We start from the raw sequence: 26529 nt of genomic DNA, 5'->3' as shown, positions 1-26529 counted from the left end.
CAACAATCCTTGTGATAAGTATGACTATTCCCAATTTTCAAATGCAGAAACCAAGGCTAATGGAGTTTAGACAGATAGCTTGCCCACAGCCACGGAGCCAGCATTCAAGCCCAGACCTGAGCAGTCAGCGTCCCTGCTCTCAATTTCCATGCTATGCAGCCTACTTGGATAGAGGTGTTCTTGTGAATCAAACAGTAACCTTTCTTTAAAAAGTTTTAGAAGTTTGCTGACTGAAGCTCATTATCCAGCTTGTAACTCTGTTTTCCTCTGCTTTCTTCCCAACGCACAGAGATATATACCAGAGATGGGAACTCCTTTGGGAGACCTTGTGAATTTCCATTCCTGGTTGATGGGAAATGGCATCATGAATGCATCGTTAGTAAAAATCATAGTGGGCCATGGTGTGCCACCACCTTAAATTATGAATATGATCAAAAGTGGGGTATCTGCTTAAAACCAGGTATGTATGGGCTGCAAACTATGTATAGCACAGAGAGAGTACTATATATGTGAGGCAAAAGGGAGAAGGAAGAGTTCAGGATGACTCAAAAGTTACTATAGCCAATACTATTCCTAGATAAGAAGTATAGGCTTGGAGAAAGAGCAGTAATGTGTAGTTACGTATTTGCTTTCAGAATCAGGTCAGGAAGGAGAGACCTGAGACAGGTTATGTCATGGAAGACAAAGGAGAGAGGGTGTGATAGGTAGCCCCCGTAGCTCAGAGAAGCATGAGCAGTTGGGAAATTGCTGCTGACCTTTAGCAGAGCAATTTCAGAACATTAGTGTGAGTAGAAGCTGGGTTAAAGTGAACCAAAGTATGGACAGGAGAGTGAACCCTGTATGAATCATGGAGAAGAAAAAGAGTGATGGTTACCATGAGGGAAAATGGATTGCCAAAAAAGTTCTAGAAAGGTGGTGAAGAGTATGCCGAGTGTGGAAGAGAATGGAGAAAGATAGGCCTGGCCTTCTCAAAGTGAGTGGCGTTGTTTCCCCTGCCATTCCTGTGTGTTAGTGCACTTTTTCTAGTGGCTTCTTACTAGAAGCAAACCACTCAAGTGGTGCTGAAGAACTCACTCTTCCTTATAATGAGAGGTGAGACCAAGGCAGCTGTTGCATCATTATCTGGAAAGTAGCTGAGACAGTTTCTCCCCAATTAGGTGAGAGTTATAGGGAATCACAGACCTGACAGGTGATAGGTACTTAAGAAGTATTGTTAAATGGGTAATAGGTTGAAAGACTTTGTAGCAATGATAAAAGAAAGAGCTCCAAACCTATGTAACAGTAGTTAACACTTACATGGCCCTGCAAGATGACAGGTACTTTTCTAAGCTCTCAATGAGTGTTAACTCATTCAGTCATCACAGCAACCCCATAAGATAGGTAACATAATTTATTTCCATTTTGTAGATGAGCATGGTGAGGCATAGGGGAGCTACCTAAGCTGCCTAAGGTCATACAGCGAATAAATATCAGGAAATCCAGCTGTGAAGTTCTTTTCCTAAAGAGCTACACTATTCTGCCTCACTAAGTAGCCAGCCTGGTGGTATTCATAAACTAATCCTCCGTAAAGGAAACTGGGACTTTAAAATACAGATTGCTAAGCAACTTAAAGAGGTGATACTGGACCAGTGGCTTTCTAACCCCAGCATTCCACAGAGTTCCCAGGAGGGTTTGTTAGGATGTAGGGCCCATCTCTACAAATTCTGAATCAGTAGATTTTGGGCAGGTAGGAGGAAGCATGAATTTACAGCAAGTTTTTAGGTAGTTCTGATGCTGCTGCTGTGGGGAACCATGTCTTGAGAAGTACTTACCTAGGCAGAGGTGTAGATTTTTCAACACCTGGAACCTACTGAAATAGAAAAAGCCAGTATTTGCTTTAGCTGTAATTGATAACAAGCAGCATTTGATCAAGCAGGTACAACTGTGGTTTGTATCAGAAGTCTCAGATGTAAAAAGGAGTTTAGAGGTTGTACAGTACAAAGACCTATTTCTCAGGTGAGAGGCAGCAGGTGCAGGTTGATGGAATGACCTGTCAGGGCCAGAGCACATTCATGGCAGATCTTCATTCCCCAGCATATTTACCCAACTCCACCTTGCTGCCTAATTTGGGATTATCCACCTTTGGGTAGTGAGATGTTAATGTATTAATGTTGACCCTAGAGGCAGCTTTTATGGAAGAAGCAAGATTGTGAGTTTTGGAAGCCTGACAGCTGCTAACCCATGAGGATTGTGTTGCATGGCAAACACACTGCTATCCCACTGGAAGCTTCTGGATTTACAAGTGTAGGGCCTCAGTAGTAATGGTAAACCTTCAGGAAATGCCTGCAAATCTACCCTTTTTGTTTCCACCAAATGTCACCATCTCTGTTGTTATCTATGCCATAAAAAAGAGGCCATTCAGAAGACCAAGTCCAAGCTCAGAGATCAGTGATCTGATTATAACTCAGTCACAAACACGTCTAGATCTTTGTTCCCATCTCTAAAGGAGAGCAATAGACAAGGTGATTTCTAAAGACCTTTCCAGTTTATAGGTCCAAGAATCTAGCATTTGATATGTAACTGGTCATGGGAGGCCATTTGAAAAATCCCTGAGTATCCTGTGTTATCACACTTGACAGGCTACATTGGTTTCTCCCTTCTTGTTAGGAGTGCATGGGAGGCTCTGAGTGTACTTAAAAAAATTTTTATTTGTTTATTTGAAAGGCAGAGTTACAGCAGAGAAAGAGGAGAGACAAAGAGATATTCTATTCACTGGTTCACTTCCCAAATGGCCACAACAGCCAGAGGTGGGCCAGGCTGAAGCCAGGAGCTTCTTCTGGGTCTCCCACGTGGGTGCAGGGTCCTCTGCTGCTTTCCTAGGTGCCTTATCAGGGAGCTGGATTGGAAGTGGAGCAGCCAGGACTCAAAACAGCAAACATATGCAATGCCAGTGCTGCAGGCCATGGCTTTAACCTGCTGTAACACAGCACCAGCCCCTGAGTATACTTTTGAACTAGTTATCTGAACACCTCAACACCTATCTCATCCAGAAAATAGCCTGAAGATTCTTGGGAATTATATATGCTTTTATATAGCTGTTAAAGAATATAATGTGTGCATTAAAGTACATACATGTTTGTAAACATATGAATATATAATGAATATATAATGTGAATTATATAATGTTGATTATCTATCATAAGTTCAATCATCTGCTAAAATGTTAAAGAGAAACCTGGGCTTAGTTCCCCAAATTTGGTAATCCCTTGAGCTCTGTGTCTTGGCCATTTCAGCAACATGTGTGCACACACATACCAGGCGTGGTTTCTCTGCCAGATCTGAGCAAACCCTCTGCAGTTGACCACTATGTTCAAGTTAGCTTGTTTTCCTCTGGCTCACTGCTCAACGACCTGTGCATGTTGAGACTCCTACCTTCAGGCCAAGGACAGGCAGGATCATTGGTGAAAATATCATATTGTGGGGCCAGCATTGTGGCATAGCAGGTAAAGTCACCACTTGTGACACCAGCATCCCATATGGGTATGGGTTCAGGTCCCAGCTATTCCATTTCTGGTCCAGCTTCCTACTAATATGCCTGGGAAAGCAGCAGAAGATGGCCCAAGTGTCTGAGCTCCAGCCACCGATGTGGGAAACTCAGATGAAGCTCCTGGCTTCTGGCTTCAGCCTGGCCCAGCCTTGGCTATTGCAGCCATTTGGGGAGTGAACCAGTGAATGTAAGATATATTCTTCTCTCTCTCTCTCTCTCTCTCCTATAACTCTGCTTTTCTAATAAATAAACCTTAAAAAAGAAAGAAAATACAACTTTGTAATTAATAAGGGTTAAAAGAAAAGCAAAACATAAAGGGAAATGGAAGTTTTAACTAGACAGTGTCATTTGGTGTCCTCTGATTTCAATTTCATTGTGTAACCAAAGGATCAAAATGTAGGCTAAAGAGCAAGAGCAGCCTCCATTTTGGAATACCCTAAGTCTATGCACATTGAATTGCAGTACTTGTAAGCATTCCATGTAATAGAAACCATTATGCCCTTATTCTATGATCACTAACATATCTTTTTATCAACAGAAAATGGCTGTGAAAATAATTGGGAAAAGAATGAGAAGCTTGGAAGTTGCTATCAATTTAATATTCAGGAAACTCTTTCTTGGAAAGAGGCTTACATCTCATGCCACAATCAAGGAGCTGACTTACTGAGCATCAACAATGCTGCCGAATTAACTTATCTCAAAGGTAGGTTTAGCTTGCATGTTGTCGGCAAATTGCTGAAATTGTAAAGATGCTATGAAGGTGTGTTCCTGTTTTCATACCCGAGTATGTTATTTTGTGTGTATCTTTTCTGGGTTCTCTTGAAATTTCAGCACTGAAGCCCACAGGCAAGAGTACTTAATGTAATCTTTTTCTATCCATTGAAAATGCATTGTGTGGTAGAGAATAGAGAGAGAGGGATGTTCAGAAAATGAGGTAGGGTGGCATGGTTAAACTGCTACCCTAATCCCAAGTGAAAGGACTTGGAGGAAGGTCCACCACATTAAGTTCTTTGAACATTGAAAAGTAGAGAATTCAAGGAAGCTAAAGCAGATGGCTGAGTCATACCAAACGGCCTCAGTAAGAAGTCCCCACGCTGGAATGGAGTGCAGTCCTCTGGAGCAAGGACAGTGTTAAGAAGTCTTAAAGTGGATCTAATAACAAGGACTTGTGGAATGCATAGGATTTTGTTTTGTTTTGTTGGCAAGGTAGTAGTGATCATTTTAAATGTCTTAAGTTATCAAATTTTAAATCACATAGGCAAAAAAAATAACTTTAAAGAGACCATTTATTCTTCAATATGATTTTAAGGAACCACCCTTCAGTTCAGTGAAAATCACTATGGAGGCTTTGATTGGAATTGTATTGAATTATTATTTAATTAGGAAGATATTCCTGTCTCTACATTGTCTTCTCATCCTTGAAAATTATATGCCTTTCTACTTTTTTAACAGTCTCTGGTGGAGAGCAGTGGTTCTTTTTTTCTTTTAAATATTTATTTATTTTGAGGCTGGTGCTATGGCGTAGTAGGTTAAGCCTCCGCCTGTAGTGTCAATATCCGCTATGGGCCATGGTACAAGTCCTGGCTGCTCCACTTCTGATCCAGCACCCTGCTGATGGCCTGGGAAAGCAGTAGATGATGGCCCAAGTCTGTGGGCCCCTGCACTCACCTGGGAGACCCAGAAGAAGCTCCTGGCTCCTGGCTTCCAGTCGGCCCAGCTCTGGCTGTTACAGCCATTTGGGGAGTGAATCAGTGGATGGAAAACTTCTCTCTGTCTGTAACTCTGCCTCTCAAGTAAATAAATAAATATTTAAAAATCTTTATTTACTTGAGAGGCAGAGTTATAGAGGGAGGAGGAGAGACAGAGACAGAATCTTCCATCTACTGGTTAATTCCCCAAATGGCCTCAACAGCTAGGGCTGAGCAAGGCTGAAGCTTTCTGGCCAGGGCTGGGCTGGAGCCTGAAGCTTCTTCTGGGTCCCTCACATGGGTGCAGGAGCCCAAGGACTTGGGCCATCTACTGCTTTCCCAGGCCATCAGCAGGGAGCTGTATCAGAAATGGAACAGCCGGGTTGTGGGTTGTGAACTGGCACCCATATGGGATGCCAGCACTGCAGGCGGAGGTTTAACCTGCTATGTCACAACGCCAGCCCTGACCTCTCTGTTTTTTAAGAACTTCTTTTATGTACTCAGTAAAATAAATAACTTTTTCTATCAGTCTCACAGTCTTTAAAAAAAACTTATACACAAGTGTTGACTTTTCTTTTTAATCAAGAGACCTGAGCTACTGGGACTCTGGTGGTTTGTTCTCTGAATGAAAAATATAAAAGCACTATTTCAAGGGGTATTTGAAGAGGTCACAGGAAATGTGTATTGTGAAAAAAATGTATGTGGATTTCATTTTTTTGGTCCGAAATAAAGTTACTTTTGAAATACTATCACAGTAATGATGTTGTTCCAGTTAGATTATTAAATGCTTTTCACGCACTAAGTTAATCTCATATAACCACTCAGTGAGGCAGTTATTACTAGCATATTCACTTTTTACCTGAGGAACTTGAGGCTCAGAGAGAAAATGTAACACGTACAAAGTCACTCACAATTAACGAAGCCTGCATTTGAACAGTCTGACTTAAAGCAAATTGTTTTGGGAATGTACCTGGATTGACTTTATAAGACTGTTAAGTTCTTTAAAGACAGAGATGAGTTTAATGGGTTGTTTTGTACTTTTGCCCAAAAGTGTAGGCATAATTATTGCATATTAAGCAAATATATATTGACTATGATGAATAAATCCTGTCACACTGTATTGTTTATATGATGTCAGAACTATGAGGAAGACACTATATCTCTAGAGAAATAAGTTAATTAGCACCACAGCCTCATAAGACTAGTGTAATCCTCCCTTGATAACAAGGGAGGATTGATTCTAGAACCTCTCATGGATACCTACATGTGTAGATGCTCCAGTCCCCTGTATAAAGTTGTGTAGTATTTGCATAGAACTTTTGCACATCTTCCAGTATGCTTCACATCACCTCGATATTACCTATTAAACCTAATACAATGCAAATACCATGTGAATAGTTGTTACACTATATTGTTTAGGAAATAATGATGGGGGGAAAAAGGTCTGTACATATTCAGTACAGACACAATTTTTTTTTTCAAATATTTTTGTTCCTCAGTTGGTTAAATACAAAGATACAAATAAGAAGGGCTAGCTGTATTTTCATCTACACATAAGGAAATTGATCAGGAAACTGATGCTTTCATCATACAGCTATGGAATATCAAATTGAGATTTGAATATTAAAATACAAAACTGCAGAATACTTTATTTCTTATTATACTACTTGCTCTTCTTACATATCTTTCTTTTTTTCTCAATCCTGCTAACTTACAACTTTGCCTTTACAAAAATTTTTATTTTCATTTTTATTTGAAAGGCAAAGAAACAGAGATAGAGACAGAGATCTTCCATCTGCTTGTTCACTCCCCAAATACCTGCAATAGTCAAGGCTGTGCCAGGCTGAAGCCAGGAATCCTGGACCTCCATCCATGTCCCCCATGTGAGTGGCAGGAGTCCAAGTATTTGAGCTGTCATTAGCAGGAATACTGAAATCAGAAATAGAACCAGGACTCAAACAAGTGTATCAAACAACATCTTTACCCCTGTGCCAAATGCCTGCCTATAACTACTTTTTTCCTGTGTTGATCAAAGCTTACATAATCAGACCCTAGAATAAGAATCTGTCAAAAGGCCAATGGGCTGATATTTGGCAATAGAATTCTATTCTGACCCTAAGGAAGCCTTGTAGAAAATATTGTTCAGAATGAAAGCTCCAGTGTATTGCAATCCTCTAGAATATTGACATTTGGAAAGTGATGACTACAGTGAAGTGTCAAAGTGCAACTGTTAACACCCTACCAAACAATCTAATGATTCCTTTTGGTTTTAAAGATTTTATTTATTTATTTGAGAGGCAGAGTTATAGACAGAGAGAGGGAGAGACAGAGAGAAAGGTCTTCCATCCACTGGATCACTCCTCAAATGGCCTCAATGACCAGAGTTGGGCTGATCCAAAGCCAGGAGCCCAGAGCTTCTTCTGAGTCTCCCATGTGGGTGCAGGAGCTCAAGCACTTGGGCCATGTTCTATTGCTTTCCAGACCATGGAGAGAGCTGGATCAGAAAAGGAGTAGCTGGGATTGAACCGGTACCCATATGGGATGCTGGTGCTGCAGGTAGAAGCATAGCCTACTATACTGCAGCACTGGGCCCTAATGATGTCTTTAAAGGAATGCATGGTACATGATTCTTTATACATCAGTTTTCTTCAATAATTCATAAAAGGGAAATATATTGTTAAGAATCTTATTTTTCCCCTATTCCAGGCCAGCCATTTCCCACAATTTATGCACATCAATACTTTTAGAGGTTCTATTTGTCTGTTTCTAATGTTCCAAGCTCCTCTTTCAATTTGAAAGTTGTTTAGGCTTATTAATAGGCATAATTGCAAATTCTGTTTTCCTAAGACCCAAGAAAGCTATGAGTTAACATCTAAACTCAGAGTATCTAAATCTTTTTTTTTTTTTTTTTGGACAGGTAGATTTAGACAGAGCGAGAGAGAGAGAGAGAGAAAGGTCTTTCTTTTTCCATTGGTTCACCCCCCAAATGGCTGCTATGGCTGGCACACTGTGCCAATCCGAAGCCAGGAGCCAGGTGCTTCCTCCTGGTCTCCCGTGCGGGTGCAGGGCCCAAGCACTTGGGCCATCCTCCACTGCCTTCCCAGGCCACAGTGAGGAGCTGGACTGGAAGAGGAGCAGCTGGGACAGAATCCGGCACCCCAATTGGGACTAGAACCTGGGGTGCTGGCGCTACAAGCGGAGGATTAGCCAAGTGAGCCGCGGTGCCAGCCGAGTACCTAAATCTTGAACAGAAATTTCTATTCAGCATCCTTTGAAAAAAAAAAGATTTATTTGTTTATTTGAAAGAGTTACACAGAGAGGGAGAAACAGAGAGATCTTCCGTCCAGTGGTTCACCACCAATTGGCCGCAACAGGTGAAGCACCGATCCAAAGTCAGGAGCTTCTCCTGGTCTCCCATGCAGGTGCAGGGCCCAAGGACTTGGGTCACCTTCCACTGCCCTCCCAGGCCACAGCAGAGAGCTTGATCGGAAGAGGAGCAGCCGAGACTCGAACCGATGCTCACATAGGATGCCAGCACTGCAGGTGATGGCTTTACCTGCTACACCACAGCACCAGCTCCTATTCAGCATCCTTTTACTGAGAACTACCATGTGTAAAATTGGGCCAGGTGTAGTGAGGCCAACAAGAGTGAATCAGACACAGATTTAATAGCCAAAGTATTTGATCTAGTTGGATAAACAAGAGTTGAACATAATATGGAGCACAAAGGAGAATATTATTTACAAAAAAAAAATCTTTGGATTAGCTAGTTGTTGATTGTGACTAGGGAATATTCTGCCATAAGTAAAAGCATACAAAACCTCCTTGAAAATAAGTCTCATGTAGTCTAAACGAGCTTTGTTTTTCCTTTCTGCCTACCTTGTACTTGCTTAGTTTTCTTTTTTCTTTTGTTTTTACTAATACAAGGGCCTAGAGATCTAAACTGGTATCTATGTACTCTCTGGCTTGTGTTTGGAAATCAACCCAGGCTGTGGTCTTTCCAATCCATCTAAGACCTAAAAAGAGACTCAGCAATCTCCAGAGCAGAAACATCTCATTTCCATTCTTCCTTATTCGCGTCTATCCTAAAAGATTAATCATTTGAATTCACTTTGACAAGTGTCCCAAAGTGAGGATGCTTCTGGGTTAGGGTCTCCACTGGCTTTGGCTTTTCCTAGACACATGACTGTTATCAGACCCTGTGGCTTCTCATTGTGGGAGAGGTATAGAAGCATAGGATCAGATCTGAACACTCAAGCAACATCTTCCTCAGTGGACTCACTCTCTTGATTTAATTTGGGGTTTTTTTTTTAATTTTTATTTATTTATTTATTTTTTATTTTTGACAGGCAGAGTGGACAGTGAGAGAGAGACAGAGGGAAAGGTCTTCCTTTTGCCGTTGGTTCACCCTCCAATGGCCGCTGCGGTAGGCGCGCTGCGGCCAGCGCACCACGCTGATCTGATGGCAGGAGCCAGGTGCTTCTCCTGGTCTCCCATGGGGTGCAGGGCCCAAGCACTTGGGCCATCCTCCACTGCACTCCCTGGCCACAGCAGAGAGCTGGCCTGGAAGAGGGGCAACCGGGACAGGATCGGTGCCCCGACCGGGACTAGAACCCGGTGTGCCGGCGCCGCAGGTGGAGGATTAGCCTAGTGAGCCGCGGCGCCGGCCTTAATTTGGAGTTTTATGTTATCAACCATTTGTCTCTTGATAAAGATAAAATGTAAAGAAAAAAAGTCTAGTTACAGATTGCCCATGGCATTTAAGAAATCTCTGCCCCTTATATTTACCAAGCAGGACTTCTGTCCATTTCCCATTCACTTCTACCTGGCAAACACACTTAAGAAACATTCATATTTGCCAACACAGTCACAATTTCAGTCTTATGATTCCAATGAAGTCTTCAGTCAAGTCACAAAGAACACTAGAATGAAGCAAAACATGAGGAGTGTCAAAGCTACAGTTTATTCCATTATAAATGTGTACCTGCAGTGCACAGTAGTGATAGGATGTTCAAAGGGATCAGAGGGATCAGTTATTTCCTACTGGAGGCGATCTGGAAAGGCTTCTTGGAAGGGATGGTATTGAATTGGGGAGGGAGTGGACAGATTTGTCCTCAGTACTATCTCCAGTAAAAAGAATCACAAGAATTATGAACATCAGGGTATGGTTGAGTCTGGAGTGCCCAAAATATGTCATAGTTTCCAGGCTTCCTTAGGGATGCCCGAAAATCATTTAAAGAAAAACTTACATTCAATTAAATCTGCAAAGTCTTCGTATATCAGTCCTGGCAGCCCTTGCTTCTATTTAGGAGATGAAAGAGAAGGATAAATCCAAAGTTTCCTTCAGTGCTGTCCTCACCCTTTTTTTCTCAGCATCTAGTGCCTTAAGAAAAGTGATGTGAACCCTGGTTTCTCATGCCCATACTTAACAAATTTATCCTTATCATACTGTCAATCCTAGTTTCTTCCTGGTTAGCTCCTTCCCCCAAGCTCTTTGTATCCATGTCAGCTGTTCTTCTCCTATATTTTCACCTACACTTACTCCCCCCTCACTCCTCCCCATTTGGCTATAAACTTGTTTAAATGCTACCATTAAAAAATAGACATAGGTGGGCCAGTGCTGTGGTGTAGAAAGTTGGCATCCCATATGGGTGCCAATTCCAATCCCGGCTGCTCCACTTCTGATCGAGCTCCCTGCTAATGTGGCTGGGAAAGCAGAGGAAGATAGCCCAAGTCCTTGGGCCCCTGCACCCATGTGGAGACCCAGATGAAGCTCCTGGCTCCTGGTTTCAGCCTAGCCCAGCCCTGGCTGTTGTGGCCATTTAGGGAGTAAACCAATGGATGGGAGATCTCTCTTTCTCTCCTCCTCTGTATGGCTGCCTTTCAAATAAATAAATAAATCTCTAAAAAAAGAAAATAGATGTAGGGATCGGGATTTGGCCCAGCAGTTACAATGCTGCTTTGGATGCCCGCATCCCAGGCCAAAGTATCTGGGTTCAAATTCCACCTCGGGTATCACTTTCAGTTTCCTGCCAACATTGCATACTGAGAGACATCCAGTGATGGCTCAAGTAATTTAGTTCCTGCTACCCATGTAGGAGACCTGGATTGAATTCTGTGCACAGCTCCATTGCAGGCATTTGGGGGAGTGAGCCAGCAGATGGGAACTCACTCGCTCTCTCTCCTTCTCCCTTTCTCTCTCTCTCTCTCTACCTCCCTACATCGCCCCTCTCCTTCCCTTCTTCCGTCCCTTCTACCCTGCTGCCTCATCTCAAATACAACTTATTTCCTGGATCCTGCAGCCCTACCTCTTTCTTTCACAGCCAAGCTCCTTTGCAGTCCTCTCCCAACTTCACATTTGCTGCTTAGTGGAGCAGTAATTACACCTCTGTTCCCACCATTCCCTTTCAAGACTCCTGCCCATCCTTTAAAAGTTGTTCTCCAAGTAGTAGCTCTTGGTTTGTTACTGACAATGACCAAAAGAAACCAAATGGCACTCGAGGCTTCGGGAGCAAAGGCACACAGTTGATTTACACATGCGGGTTCAGTTAGACTTGTGCCCTCTTTCTTTTCCTACTTTTATATGCTAAATTTAGCAAGGCAGGAACGATGCAGTTTTGAGGCAGTTTCAGGGCAGTTTGGGGGATCACACTGCTACCTTACGCCCACAGGGATTAACAAGTCACAACTGCAAGGTAAGATAGTTTTAAATATGGGAATGGGTGAATTGTAGCTTAAAGACAGTTTCAGGAGGCACGCAAGTATCTTATCTTAGGTAGCAGACTGGGACTTTATGGCAGGTGTGTAACCAAACTGGTTTCTAAGTCAGTACTGATTTGCTTAGACCCAGCTGGCCCTTTGATAACAAACAGGAAGGAGTCTGTAGCATGCCCTTGAACCGGCTCCTTAATGCCAAGCAGGAGGGCATCTGTAGCAGTTTCTCTGCTGCTGCTATTTTTCTTCCACCCAGGAAAGCCCTTCCCTTCCATTCCCTGGGTTTCAGTTTTGGTGAAGTCAGCTGTTTTATGCATCTGGGTTCGAGAATCTGCAGTAAGGCAAGGTTGTGTGTAGCAGAATTACTCTTGGAAGCCGTTAAAGTATGGACACAGTTTTCTGTTTACATACTACACCATTCATACACATAGTAATAGTTTTCTTCATAATACATGGTTTCCACAAACTTTTCGAAGACCTTTCCTGTGCCTGGATTTCAAAACTTTTTTTATTGAAAATAAACTTATCTTTTAATCACATTTTCTTTGAACCTATTGAAAGGTAATGCAATAGTATATAATTTGTAGGAAGGATTTAAGAAACTGTTATCAAGTGCTTTACTTCTGGGAGTTTTTCAACAGATTTATGAAGATTTCAATCTGTTAACTCTTCCTGTTTATCAGCATCAAAGCTGTCCTTGGTAATCATTTCACCAGTTGTTCTATCTCTTAATTATTATTATTATTATTATTATTATTATTATTATTTTGACAGGCAGAGTGGACAGTGAGAGAGAGACAGAGAGAAAGGTTTTCCTTTGCCGTTGGTTCACCCTCCAATGGCCGCCGCGGCTGGTGCGCTGCGGCTGGCGCACCGCGCTGATCCGATGGCAGGAGCCAGGTGCTTATCCTGGTCTCCCATGGGGTGCAGGGCCCAAGCACTTGGGCCATCCTCCACTGCACTCCCTGGCCACAGCAGAGAGCTGGCCTGGAAGAGGGGCAACCGGGACAGAATCCGGCGCCCCGACTGGGACTAGAACCTGGTGTGGCGGCGCCGCAGGTGGAGGATTAGCCTATTGAGCCGTGGCGCCGGCCCCTTAATTATGTTTTTAAAAGATTTACTTATTTATTTGAAAGGCAGAGTTACAGAGAGGCAGAGGCAGAGAGAGAGCAAGAGACAGAGAGGCAGAGAGAGAGAGAGGGGTCCTTCATCTGCTGGTTCACTCCCCAGAGGGCCACAATGGTTGGAGCTATGCCTATCCGAAGCCAGGAGCCAGGAGCTTCTTCTGGGTCTCCCACGCAGGTGCAGGGGCCCAAGGACTTGGGCCATCTTCTACTGCTTTCCCAGGCCACAGCAGGGAGCTGGATCAGAAGTGAAGTAGCTGGGACCAGAACCCGGTGCCCATATGGGATGCCAGCACTGCAGGCAGTGGCTTTCCCTTCTATAACACAGCTCGGACCCCATGTCCCTTAATTAATTTTTTAATTCTCCCTTTGTGTTGATGAGGTCTTCCAGGTTCCTGTAGATTGCTGTTGACTTGCTTTAAAAGTGTTGACATTTCTTAGAATCATTTGCACATTTTTTTCATTATTTTTCCAATATACATGGACCTTTACAAGCATGATTGCATCTGTTTTTTGTGGGCATATGCACATTGAGTGACATATTGGCAATTGGTCTTGCTATTTAAATTATTTCTGCTTTTCTATCTTCCCATCTCTTTTTTGCTGATGGAATCTGGTTGTCAAATAATAAATTGGAATGATCCATCTCCACTGTAGCACTTGTATTTATGTGTGCCAGGGGAGGGGAGCCTCATTTTTTTGTTTTTAGCCTAAATGTTCCTTTGGACCCTAGAGCCACATATTCCCTTGCCTACAAAAACCAGCTCCTATACATTTTTCTGACCCAGTACCAAAAATACTGTACCATTCAGGGATCTGTATCTGTTTCTATTACATTGACATTCTCCTAAGGACAGGGACTTTGTCATTTTGGTTTTTATATCTCTAGTACCTGACAGATAATATGTGCTTTACGAATTTAAACTATCAGTCTGTCATATAATCAGGTCTTCAAAATCTATACATATACATTGGGAACTAATTTTGCTAAGTCTTCAAGATCAGTATAAGAGGTTAAAAATAGTGAAAGAACTTCACTGTATTCTTGGCTTAGAAGAAAAGAAATTGGACAAGCCAGTAGGAAAGTAGAATTGAATTAACTTATCAGCCTTAGGGATTCTCCATAGTCTGAAGTTTGATGTCCATCAACATCAGCTGCCTGTGTTGCATAGACAGTTGCCAAATGAGCTCCTGCCTTAAAATCAAGCCCTTCATGTTTTTGCTTTTGGTAGAAATCTAGGTTTGATTTAGATAGTAACAGATAATTTTGTCATTTTTTAAATTATGTGATTTTTCCAGAAAAAGAAGACATTGCTAGAGTTTTCTGGATTGGTTTAAATCAGCTGTACTCTTCTAGAGGCTGGGAATGGTCAGACCACAAGCCATTAAACTTCCTCAACTGGGACCCAGGTAACTGCTTCTTTTCCCACCTATTTTGCACAGAGCAAATGTTTCAAAAAACAAAACCTCCCACTTACTGAGAGTTTATAAAAGCTTCAAGTCTTTTTTTTTATTTAGTAAATATAAATTTCCAAAGTACAGTTTATGGATTACAATGGCTGGCCCCCCCATAATTTTCCTCCCACTGGCACCCCCCCATCTTCCGCTCCCTCTCCCATTCCATTCACATCAAGATTCATTTTCAATACTCTTTATATACAGAAAACCAATTTAGTATATATTAAGTAAAGATTTCATCAGTTTGCACCCACACAGAAACACAAAGTGTAAAATACTGTTTCAGTACTAGTTATAGCATTACTTCACATTGGACAACACATTAAGGACAGATCCCACATGAGAAGTAAGTACACAATGACTCCTGTTGTTGACTTAGCAATTTGACACTCTTGTTTATGGCGTCAGTAATCTCCCTAGGCTCTAGTCATGAGTTGCCAAGGCTATGGAAGCCTTTTGGGTTCACCGACTTCGATCTTATTCCAACAGGGTCATAGTCAAAGTGGAAGTTCTCTCCTCCCTTCAGTGAAAGGTACCTCCTTCTTTGATGGCCCTATTCTTTCCACTGGGATCTCACTCACAGAGATCTTTCATTTAGGTCTTCTTCTTCTTCTTCTTTTTTTTTTCCCAGAGTGTCTTGGCTTTCCATGCCTAAAATACTCTCATGGGCTCTTGAGCCAGATCCAAATGCCTTAAGGGCTGATTCTGAGGGCAGAGTGCTATTTAGGACATTTGCCATTCTATGAGTCTGCTGTGTCTCCCGCTTCCCATGTTGGATCGTTCTCTCCCTTTTTGATTCTATCAGTTAGTATTAGCAGACACTAGTCTTGTTTGTGTGATCCCTTTGACTCTTAGACCTATCAGTGTGATCAATTGTGAACTGAAATCGATCACTTGGACTAGTGAGATGGCATTGGTACATGCCACCTTGATGGAATTGTATTGGAATCCCCTGGCACAAGTCTTTTTTTTATGGATTTATTTTATTTATTTGAAAGACAGTTACAGAGGTAGAGAGAGAGAGAGAGAGAGGTCTTCGATCCACTGGTTCACTCCACAGATGGCTGCAATAGCCAGAGCTGTGCCAATCTGAAGCCAGGAGCCAGTAGCTTCCTCCAGGTCTCCTGTACGGGTGCAGGGGCCCAAAGTCTTGGGCCATCTTCTACGGCTTTCCCAGGCCACAGCAGAGAGCAGGATCAGAAGAGGAGCAGCCAGGACTAGAAACATGCCCATATGGGTTGCCGGCCCTTCAGGCCAGGGCTTTAACATGCTGCACCAAAGCACCAGCCCAGCTTCAAGTCTTGACAACTATTCTTGTGGTTATTTCTCAAAAGAATGTTTTCTTAAGTCGTCCTTAATTTTGCTATGGTTACAGCCACCTGAAGCATTCCAAAGGCAACTGATCATTTGTCCCTGACCGTTAGAGCAACCTTGCACTTTCAGCTAAGAACAGAACGAGCCCCACTGCTTGGCCAGGAGCCAGCCTGTCCTGTAGGAGACTTGACACACCTATGATTTGCCCATGGCGTGTCTCATCTGCTGCTTAATCCTAATGCAGACACATTTCCACATTCTCAAACTCCAAGGTCTCCCCACTGTATCACCCCCAAATTACTGACAACATAAGGGTTTTATTTTCTTACACAAATAAATACCTCAAAGTAGATCTGATGGTGAATAAAACAAAATTTCTACTTAAATAAATGAATTTTTCGCTAAAAGAAGGGATTAGGTACCTTTTAAAAAATAAAACCTTATGCTTCGGACAGATGTAGAACCTAAAAGTTAACATTAACTTCAGTACAAAAATATTCTGTACACATAGAGGAAAAACAAGTTGTGTTCAATAAAATACTCGTTAGTAATTTTAGTTAATTAAATTTCTTCATTGATAAATTATTACTCTAATATTTCAGTGAATAGGATCTTTCAAGTTAATTTAATCTTTAAATCCTTAATGGCATTTTAGAATAATTAATTATTTTACTGTATAGAGTATCAGATTAATGGCTTCTTATCACAGGATATGACATGGATGTTGTCTGGGGCAGAGGTTTGTTTTTTGTTGTTTAAATTAACTACAATATGAGTATATCATAGTGCCCTCCCAATATCCTGTATTTTTAGAAGAATTTAAGCACATTGTTGTCTATAAGGCTTTGCATTTCAACTTACTTAAAAGTTTAAACTATACTTTGAGTTCCCATCAAAGCAGAATTATGAATCTGAATTATTTTTTGTAAATACCAACCTGGTCCTAACCTTGTTCTTCAAACTGAAAATCCTTCCTCTTAAGACAAGCCCAGTGCACCTACATTAGGTGGGTCAAGCTGTGTGAAAATGGATGCTGAGTCCGGTCTATGGCAGAGTTATTCCTGTGAGGTTCTACTACCCTACGTCTGCAAGAAACCATTGAATAACACCACGGAGTTAACAGGTATCTTTCTCATAACAAACAGATAAATCTTAATTAAATTCACAGTGTTCTGAAGTCAAGTCAATCTGTTTCGAATGTCTATTCCCATCTTTCCTTTACCTGATATTACCAGTGTAGAACAGTCTTAAATTGTTGACCCCGGGACAAGGTATTAACAACTTCACCCAAATAAACCTTTGGCTGAGACACTGAAAATATTAGGTAAAAAATGCATATATGTCATAAGAAGGCAGAGATGTTCTAGATAAGAAATACATTTCTATTCACTGGTATCTCTTTTTCCTCTAAAGTAGTTGTTTTCAATGTGTGATCCACAGAGCACAGCAGCACCTATGCCTATAGAAATGCAGATTCTCTCATTTTGAAATTCAATGATTGTTCACAGCCCTTGTCTCCACTGTTGAAGAACAGTGTTTTATTTTTCTTCTTACTATCTGTTGAACTCTTTACTTAGTGTAAGATTAACCTTATGAGTATAAAGTTAACTGAAAATCGATCTTTGTAAAATTAAGAGTGAGAATAGGAGAGAGAAGAGGAAAAAAGGTGGGAGAATGGGCAGGAGGGAGGGTAGGGTGGAAAGTATCACTATGTTCCTGAATCTGTATATAGGAAATACATGACATTTGTATACCTTAGATAATTTAAAAAAAAAAAAAAGAAAAGAAATGTAAATGCTCAAGACCTACTCAGATTTCCTGTATCCTGAACTCCAGGAATGGGTCTAAAGATCTGTGTTTCACAAAGCAATCTGTGTTTTCTGATACAGGTTCATGTCTGAGAACCACTGCTATAGGAATAGGGCTATACATACTGTACGACTCTGTGATGATTTGAAAACTGTGGATGCAAATGTATTCCCAGGCTCCCCCCCAACACACACACACAACACCTGGCTATTCTGCACCCTTCCTTGTCAGGCTGGTTCTTTAGGTCTTTAAGTTGAACAATTAGGTAGAAAAGAAGTGCAGAACATTGTATGGACAAGGAGGAGGCTTTTCCCAAGAGCTTGGAGGTGAGAGCACAAGCAGAGCTGACGTTTTTGAGGAGCAGAGAAGTTTGAGGAGTTTTTGCAAGAATAGAGAAGAACAGGACTCAGACTGTCAAGGACAGAGCCTGATGTATACCTGGGATTCCAGTGAATCTCCATGGAATGAGAAACTGAGAGTGAAATAGGTGAATCTAAATGTCCTGCTCTAAAGAACTATAGAGAAAGAGAATAAAGCATCCAAATTTCTTATAATCCAAAAAAGGAGCATAAAGCAACTTTTAAAGAAAAAAAAATAGTTGTATGTAATAAAAAATGTAGAAGGATGTTTTAAAATAATGGAGGAAGGAAACATTTATCTTCCAAGTTAATTCAAACCTAATTTAATCCATACAACAAAAGTCATAACATAAGAGACAGCACAAATGAAAATAAAATAGAGTGACTACTGAAAGATTAAGTATATATCTCACAGTAGTGATTATTAAGTAAATCATGATGTTTCCAAATGATTGAATAATATGCATTTATTAAAATAACTGTGCCAGCAGGAAAATACAAAGAACAGAACAAAATGATATGCCTACTTATCATTTTAATCTTGTGAAAATATGTATCCTAGAGATAAGGACTAGAATTTGAAAATGATTAAGTTTGATTATGTGTGATTTTCCCTCTGTTCCTTTATCATACTTGTAAAATACGTCAGTAATAAAAAATATTATTTCAGAGCTTTAAAGTTAATTGAGTTATCTTGCAGTTGTGAACCTGGATTTTATCCTTTAGTAAAAAACAAACTTCCCAAATCTTTAAGAATTTGTGTTTGTTTTCATACAATGAACTATCCAGCTGATTCTGAGCCAATGAATAACTAAACCACTTTCTGGTTTGTTAACAAAAGTAGAAGTGTGTTGTATGGTTTTACGCCTGACCCTTCCTGTAGACTAGAAAGATTGGACCTTCCCGTTGTGTTCATCATGGTCAAGATGAAGAATCTAGTCCTATGATGTCTGTAGGTATAGCAAGAGGGCATGAAGAGGAATCCCAGATGCCTTTTGGTCCTTTCCCTCTGAGCTGCCATCTCTTGGGTGTGATTGTATAAATGTCTATTTTGTTCCTTAAATCTCTGCCTGTCATTTGCTCAATAGTAGGCATTAGTGCGCATCTCCTTGCTAAGCTCACCATGGAACAAGAGGGTTGGCCTCATAATCTTCTCAAAGGCAGAGACTGGAGGGGAACCTAACAAATTGGATGCCCAGGAAAAGATTTGTCAGCAGCTGGTTCACTCTACACCTTCCTTTTCTCTGTTAGGACCAGGGGCAATCTCTCCCTACATGGTGTCTGTGCCCAGCTGTGCAGCACATTTGCATCCCATTAAAGTCACATCAGTATCTGAATCTCTGCAGGATTCTTATGATGCCATGTATGCAGGAGGGACTACATAGATTGATGTCGCTGTTGTATCTGGTAGCCCATCCCCCAGTGTTCCAGCAGGCTTATGATTCAAGAAAGAAAAATTTGCAGTGTTATTGATTCAAAGTAAATATATCTTTACTGGAGTATAAATAGCCGCTTTTCTGGCAGATGTTTGGACATATTCAGATACCCGCTGTGATGCAGACTGGCTGCCAAATAATGGATTTTGCTATCTGCTGGTGAATGACAGTGACTCCTGGGACAATGCGCATACGGAATGCAAAGCCTCCAGTAGTGACCTCCTGAGCATTCATTCTTTAGCAGATGTGGAGGTGGTTGTCACAAAGCTCCATCATGGAGGTAAGTTTTAAAATTTATACTCTATATGAGGCTTAAGATATTGTAAAATGGGCCTATTTTCAGACTCTTGGTGGAATTGAAATTTGATCCAAAAATCAGCACTGTCCCTTAGGAGTTTCTGTGGTGCTGGAACTGTTCACCAGCTACATGTGCAATTGAAATGTAGCTAGGGCAACTGAGGCACTAGACTGTCACTTTATGTGGTTTTAATTAATTTACATTTGGGTTTAAGTAGCCACATATGCCCAGTGGCTATTGACATTGTTCTGTATTGGCAGTACAAGCAATGATCAAATAATCTCCCTGTTCTCATAAACTAAGTTCTTTAAGTTCCTCCAAAAGCCTCAGTGATGATTTTACTTTTCTAATTATTTGGAAGCTAAAGACTGGTAAACCAAAATATACTAGACGACAGTATTACGACCTATTCCTTGGATTCACTAATAATAGTAAGTGCCTATTCTGTGCTGCCATGGTGCTAACGTTTCATTTGTGAAGGCAGCAGTGGATTGTATTTCTGTTCTAATTGGAACATCTACAGTTGTATTCATAGAATTCCCTAATTCCTTTAAAGCCAAGTTAATTTACACTAGATATCAAGAACACCACTCTACAAACCATAGTGTAACTGCTATAGCTGTATACTCTGTTTGCATAAGTGACTTGAAAGGCCTTCACCACACAACCTGCCTGCTTTATCAACATTTTAATAGGCTAATTAAGAATACCTTAAAGGCTTTTAAAACTACATCAGAATGTAAAAATGTACTTAGTGTGTCACTAAGTAAAACTAAACAAATGGGACATTTTTCTTTCAGATGCCAAAGAAGAAATATGGACAGGCCTGAAGAACATAAACATGCCAACTTTGTTTCAGTGGTCAGATGGCAGTGACGTGACTCTAACATATTGGGATGAGAATGAGCCAAATGTTCCCTACAATAAGACTCCCAATTGTGTTTCCTATTTAGGAAAGGTAGGAAACCTCCCTGGTTTATTTCTATTCTTATTGTAACACCTAATGATAATACTTCGATTGGGATATTTGTATATGAACAAGGAAAGAATATTAAGAACCTTGTATATGATCTTTATGGCATCTTCTGAAAAAAAAAAAAGTAAATTACAGCAGTTACTAAATAATCTGCTTCCTGCCTGAGCGCAGAGAATCCCTTTAGAACTCAGACCCTTGTGCCAAACTGGTCCTAATAACCTGTTTTCTCATAGGACCAAGGTCTCCATCCTGCTTCCTACCATTGGTGTGATATTTGTATGTAGCCATAATCTAACCTAAAAAAAAAAAATCCCATTTTACGGGGCTGGCTTTGTGGCACAGCAGGTTAAGTAGTTGCCTGCAATGCCAGCATCCCATATAAGCACTAGTTCAAATTCCAGCTTCTCTCTACTTCTCATCTAGTGCCCTGCTAATGTGTCTGGGAGAGCAGCTGGGTTCCTGGCTTCTGGCTTTGACCTGGCCCTGGCCCACCCCCGGTCTTTGTGGCCATTTGGGAGTGAACCAGTTCATGAAAGATGCCTTTGTCTCTGTCTCTGTTTCTGTCTTTCTGTAACTCTGCTCTTCACATAAATTTTTTCAAAAAAATCTTTATGAATTTATGTTTAGATCAAGTTTATATTAATCCTACTATGAGAAGTGAAAAAAGTGTGTTTAAAATTAGATCTGAATTTGTTCAAAATGCCTAAACATTTATTGAACATATTTTAAAACCAAAATATAGGCAGTATCTTGATCAGGTTGGGCACATGTCCTTCTGTGTTTTATTTGTATCAGTCTCCTGTGGGCAGTTGTCTCTTAATTGGTTGTGTGGGTGACTGTGTCACCCAGCCATCTGAAAAGACACAAGTGGGAGCAATACACAGCATATGTATTTAGAAGAATTTCCATGATAAAGATGTGTTTAGAAAGGTATCACATTGGTGCTGTATTTAAAAGAATGTGCAAAATGCTTTTTTAAAAAGAGTATCAGAATGGAAATTAGGTGCTATGGGGAAGAGTGAACTAATGCCATACCTAAACAGCATCCTAGTGCTCAGAACTGCCCCTTCTCATGCCTTATTTACTTAAATTTAACTGGTAGAAAGCACAGTGATTCAGCCAGATAAGCAAAATTAATGTTAAGCAGCATATTTGAAAGAAAACGTTCAAGTCTTGGCTGAGGTAGAGTTGAAAGAAAATTGTGGTCTAGAATTCATGGAGCACAGCTGTTCTACCATCATCACTTTACATATGAGGAAACCAAGCCAAGGAGGGAGTTGACTTCCAATAGTTTTAAACTGGTCATGTCATATGGAAGATTGGCATACTGGCTGAGTTCTTCCTTCAATGTCTTTACCCAGAGTCCTATGTTGATTTTATTGTTGGTCTTACAAGAAAAATGAAATTCATCCACAGTGTGACCTTCAGGTGATGCTGAGATAACAGGCTATGAAACACAACCATGCAGGCCTGTTTGCATTTTCTGAGAGTGTTTTCTCACAACCAGTTATTCACTACGTTCTCTTCCTCTCCTTCTTCCCAGCTCTCCCCCAACCCCAGACCTTTCTCATAGTTTTTGTGAATTCAGTTCTAAATGTATGGCAAATAATTTCTTTTGTGAGCAAATATGTTTGTCTCTTTTAAAAGCTAGGTCAGTGGAAAGTCCAATCTTGTGAAAAGAAACTTAAATATGTATGCAAGAAAAAAGGAGAAATAATAAGTGATCCCAAGTCTGACAAGCTATGTCCTCCAGATGAGGTATGTAAACTCACTGTGTAAAATATCCTAAGCTATAGTGCACCTTCTTGGTTAGAAATGATAGTTGAGACTTAAACAACTTAGACCTGTGAAATAGAAGAAATCACTACCTATTGTTCATTTACATGACAGCAAACCAGAAGGCAGTGAATCATAAAATATTTTCATACTTGCAGAAGAAAATGTCAATTTTTTCATGAATTTTTATACAAATAAATATGATTACTATCTATGATGCTGATTTTTTACTTCCCCTACTATTACTGTTCAAAAATAACTTAGCTTACATACTTTTATGATGAGCCAGGCACTAATTTAATTGTCTTTAATTCATCCTCTGTGAGTCCACACATGTGATCAGGGTGGGAGGTGGAGTTTGCCACGCTTATCACATGTATGAGTTCACTGGTCATAGCCTCAATTTCCACAAGTTGTAAGATGTCATCAGTATAACAGAGACTTGCTTGTCAGAGAGGAACGTCATCAAGTCTGGAAAGCATTGTGACAGCATCTCTTCTCGGATTTAGGGCTGGAAGAGACATGGAGAAGCCTGTTACAAGATTTACAGCGATGAGGTCCCCTTTGGAAAGAACTGCAATCTGACTATCACCAGCAGGTGTGACTATTAGTGCATTCTTAACTCTCAGCTCTTTTGTGAAATAATTTTCCTTAGAAAAAAGTATATCTTCAAATTAATCCAAACATTGGAAAACATTTGTACATTTGATGCTTCTTTTGTAGTTTTGAGCAAGAATTTCTAAATGACATGATGAAGAAGTATGATAAATCTCTAACAAAATACTTCTGGACTGGCCTGACAGATGTAGATTCACATGGAGAGTATAGTTGGGCAACTGTTGGTGGAATAAAGCAGGCTGTAACATTTTCCAACTGGAATTTTCTTGAGCCGGGTGAGTGTCTTGGCCTTTCGTGTAGCAGAATGGAGTGGCTAGTGAATGCAGCATCTTTCCCAAAGGTGTTCTTCACTTTTAAAATATGTAGGAAATGATCTTCAAGGATCTCTCTCTTTGCAACCAAAGGTAGAATCAGAGGCAATGTCTTTCCTACTAAATCCTTGGGAATAATCCATGAAAGAAGTTGGAAAACTCATTCCCCAAAGCTACCATCTAACAGCATAGAGCTAGAATCACCAGTATGGGTTTTTTCCTCTTGATACGTATGTCTCAAACAGAATCTAGCAGCTTTTTGTGTTTCACTTTACATATTCAACTCACTGCTTATCTTCTTTTTCCAAAATTAAGTATGTTTCTTGTCTTCTCGATGGTTAATAATTAAGCAACATATTAAAGATAGTGTTTAATCTAAAAGTTAGTTCATCTGTCTCCAAAAATCCCAAAGCATCAGCCATGATTGTCTGTAGAATCAGAACATTTTTTAAAACTTTTATTTAATAAATATAAATTTTCAAAGTACAACTTTTGGATTACAGCAGCTTTTTCCCCCTATAACCTCCCTTCCACCACAACCATCCCATCTCCCATTCCCTCTCCCATCCCATTCACATCAAGATTCATTTTCAATTATCTTTATATACAGGAGATCAATTTAGTATATACTAAGTAAAGATTTCAATAGTTTTCACCCACACAGACACACAAAGTATAAAGTATTGTTTGAGCACTAGTTATACCATTAATTCACATAGTACAACACATTAAGGACAGAGATCGTACATGGGGATAAGTACACAGTGACTCCTGTTGTTGATTTAACAATTGACACTCTCATTTATGGCGTCAGTAATCACCCCAGACTCTTGTCATGAGTTGCCAAGGCTATGGAAGCCTCTTGAGTTTGCCAACTCCGATCTTATTTAGACAAGGTCATGGTCAAAGTGGAAGTTCTGTCCTTCCTTCAGAGAAAGGTACCTCCTCCTTTGATGGCCCATTCTTAAAATCAGAACATTTTGGCCAGAAAGGTTATCAAAAGTCCCTTCCAATTTTGGGGTTGGGAAAATGGAAGTTTGGAACTGTGATTTACTTAACAAAGGTCATCTGTTTATTTAATTAGTAAAATCAAGATTTTCTGCCGGCGCCGTGGCTCAACAGGCTAATCCTCCGCCTTGCGGCGCCGGCACACCGGGTTCTAGTCCCGGTCGGGGCACCGATCCTGTCCCGGTTGCCCCTCTTCCAGGCCAGCTCTCTGCTGTGGCTAGGGAGTGCAGTGGAGGATGGCCCAAGTCCTTGGGTCCTGCACCCCATGGGAGACCAGGAGAAGCACCTGGCTCCTGCCATCGGAACAGCGCGGTGCGCCGGCCGCAGCGCGCTACCGCGGCGGCCATTGGAGGGTGAACCAACGGCAAAAGGAAGACCTTTCTCTCTGTCTCTCTCTCTCACTGTCCACTCTGCCTGTCAAAAAAAAAAAAAAAAAAAAAAAAAAAAAAAAAAAAAAAAGATTTTCTGATTTCCAAGCCAATAATTTTTAGAGGAGTTTGGCTTTGAATAAGACATCTGTTATAAAGCATCACACTTTTCTCCCCTTTGAATTATTTACATTTTTGTGCATACTTTGCTAATGTAATCACGAAAATATATTTTGGAACACATAAGTTGGAGTGTGTGAGCTCATAATTGAACCCAATATTTGAAATAATGCCCACAAAATTTGTAACACATGGTCATCACCACGTGGCATGAGTGGTGTGGATTGTAACAGTTATCTTTTTACTTGCAGTAGAGAATACAGATGCTAATCTTGGTTAAATCTCATCTGAGATTAGAAATATTTTAATAGATAAATCACACAAATTTCTCTAATAGTCATTCAGATAACTTAGGGTAAATGTCACACGCTTTATGGATAAGCCTTAGTGATTGGAGGGGTGATGAGGAAGTAGCAACTGTGGCTACCACTTCAGTTCTGTGATCCAGGCAACTGCCAGTGAAGTGTCTTTACCATTATTACTCCCAGCATCAGCCAACTTGGGCTACATGAGCAAGCAAGCCATGAATAGGAGCACAGAACAAGGGAAACAACAGCATGCCTACCCAGGGTAGCATGGCCTTAGTTTCCCTCATCCCTTGTTCTCCTTGCTGTCCACACATAAGACATATGGCTTCTGCATTTGGTGGGGTGGAAGTTGTTCTCATTATTTTCCACTGTGCGTGACTCTTCTTGTCTCCTGTCTACTTCAGGCAGTGTGGCATAATGGAAAAGGAGCATGATTTTTTTACAAAACAAATTCTAGTTCAAATCCCAACTCCATCACTCCCCAAGTATGAGCATGGGCAGGTCACTCAGTCTTCATCAGGAAAAAGGATTGGATGGTACAAACCACCTTTTAGTGTTGTATGAATAAGTAAAATTGTAGGCATCATAAGATAAATAGTAAACAAGTATGTGTTACCACATATCACCTTCTGCCTTTATGGTACCAGCCCTACCTTTGGGTCTGAATCTAAGAGTTTTGCCTTGAAGTTTACTTTTAACAGCTTCTCAAAGTTGTTAACCTGACTTGAGCCCCTGTCCTGAGGAGTGTAGTGGCTTAGGATGCTATACTAAGAAGCAGCCTACATGGATTTAAGTCACTGAATACTTATTGTACCTCAGTTGCAAAAGTAGAATCCACCCTATATCCTTGTTGTAAGGATTATTTAATTGAATCCTTTTAGAATAGTCTCTGACAAGTTGCACACGCTTTTGTATATTACTCACCCTTATTATCATCATGATTATTCTGAATAACATTTCTTTTTCTCCCTTTTCTCCATTTTGTTGCATATTCTGTCTGCCTGCCATGGCTCAAAGTAAAAACATGATTGAACTTTAATTTAAAAATTTAATTTTTTTTAACTTTTATTTAGTAAATATAAATTTCCAAAGTACAGTTTATGGATTACAATGGCTTCTTCCCCCCCCATAACTTCCCTCCCACCCGCACCCCTCCCATCTCCCATTCCCTCTCCCATCCCATTCACATCAAGATTCATTTTCAATTATCTTTATATACAGAAGATCAATTTAGGATATATTAGGTAAAGATTTCATCAGTTTGCACCCACACAGAAACACAAAGTGTAAAATACTGTTTCAGTACTAGTTATAGCAT

The 26529-nt window shown here is 40.6% G+C and overlaps 1 protein-coding gene across 3 annotated transcripts in view; it reads left to right on the top strand.

Annotated features, from left to right (window-relative positions):
- The window catches only part of LY75 (lymphocyte antigen 75), a 155090-nt gene that overhangs the window by 12033 nt on the left and 116528 nt on the right, over positions 1-26529 (top strand). For all 3 annotated transcript variants that reach the window (XM_062187232.1, XM_062187228.1, XM_062187225.1), the window contains exons 3-11: positions 290-460; positions 4065-4229; positions 14352-14462; positions 16807-16947; positions 19517-19708; positions 20527-20684; positions 22350-22460; positions 22988-23076; positions 23202-23371. In XM_062187232.1, coding sequence (XP_062043216.1) covers positions 290-460; positions 4065-4229; positions 14352-14462; positions 16807-16947; positions 19517-19708; positions 20527-20684; positions 22350-22460; positions 22988-23076; positions 23202-23371 — 1308 coding nt within the window. The remainder of the gene's footprint in view (positions 1-289; positions 461-4064; positions 4230-14351; positions 14463-16806; positions 16948-19516; positions 19709-20526; positions 20685-22349; positions 22461-22987; positions 23077-23201; positions 23372-26529) is intronic.

The sequence above is a fragment of the Lepus europaeus genome, chromosome 1 (genome assembly GCF_033115175.1).
Source record: "Lepus europaeus isolate LE1 chromosome 1, mLepTim1.pri, whole genome shotgun sequence".
NCBI classification, from domain to species: Eukaryota; Metazoa; Chordata; class Mammalia; order Lagomorpha; family Leporidae; genus Lepus; species Lepus europaeus.
The sequence above is the reverse complement of the archived record's forward strand: the minus strand, read 5'-3'. Positions and strand labels throughout refer to the sequence as shown.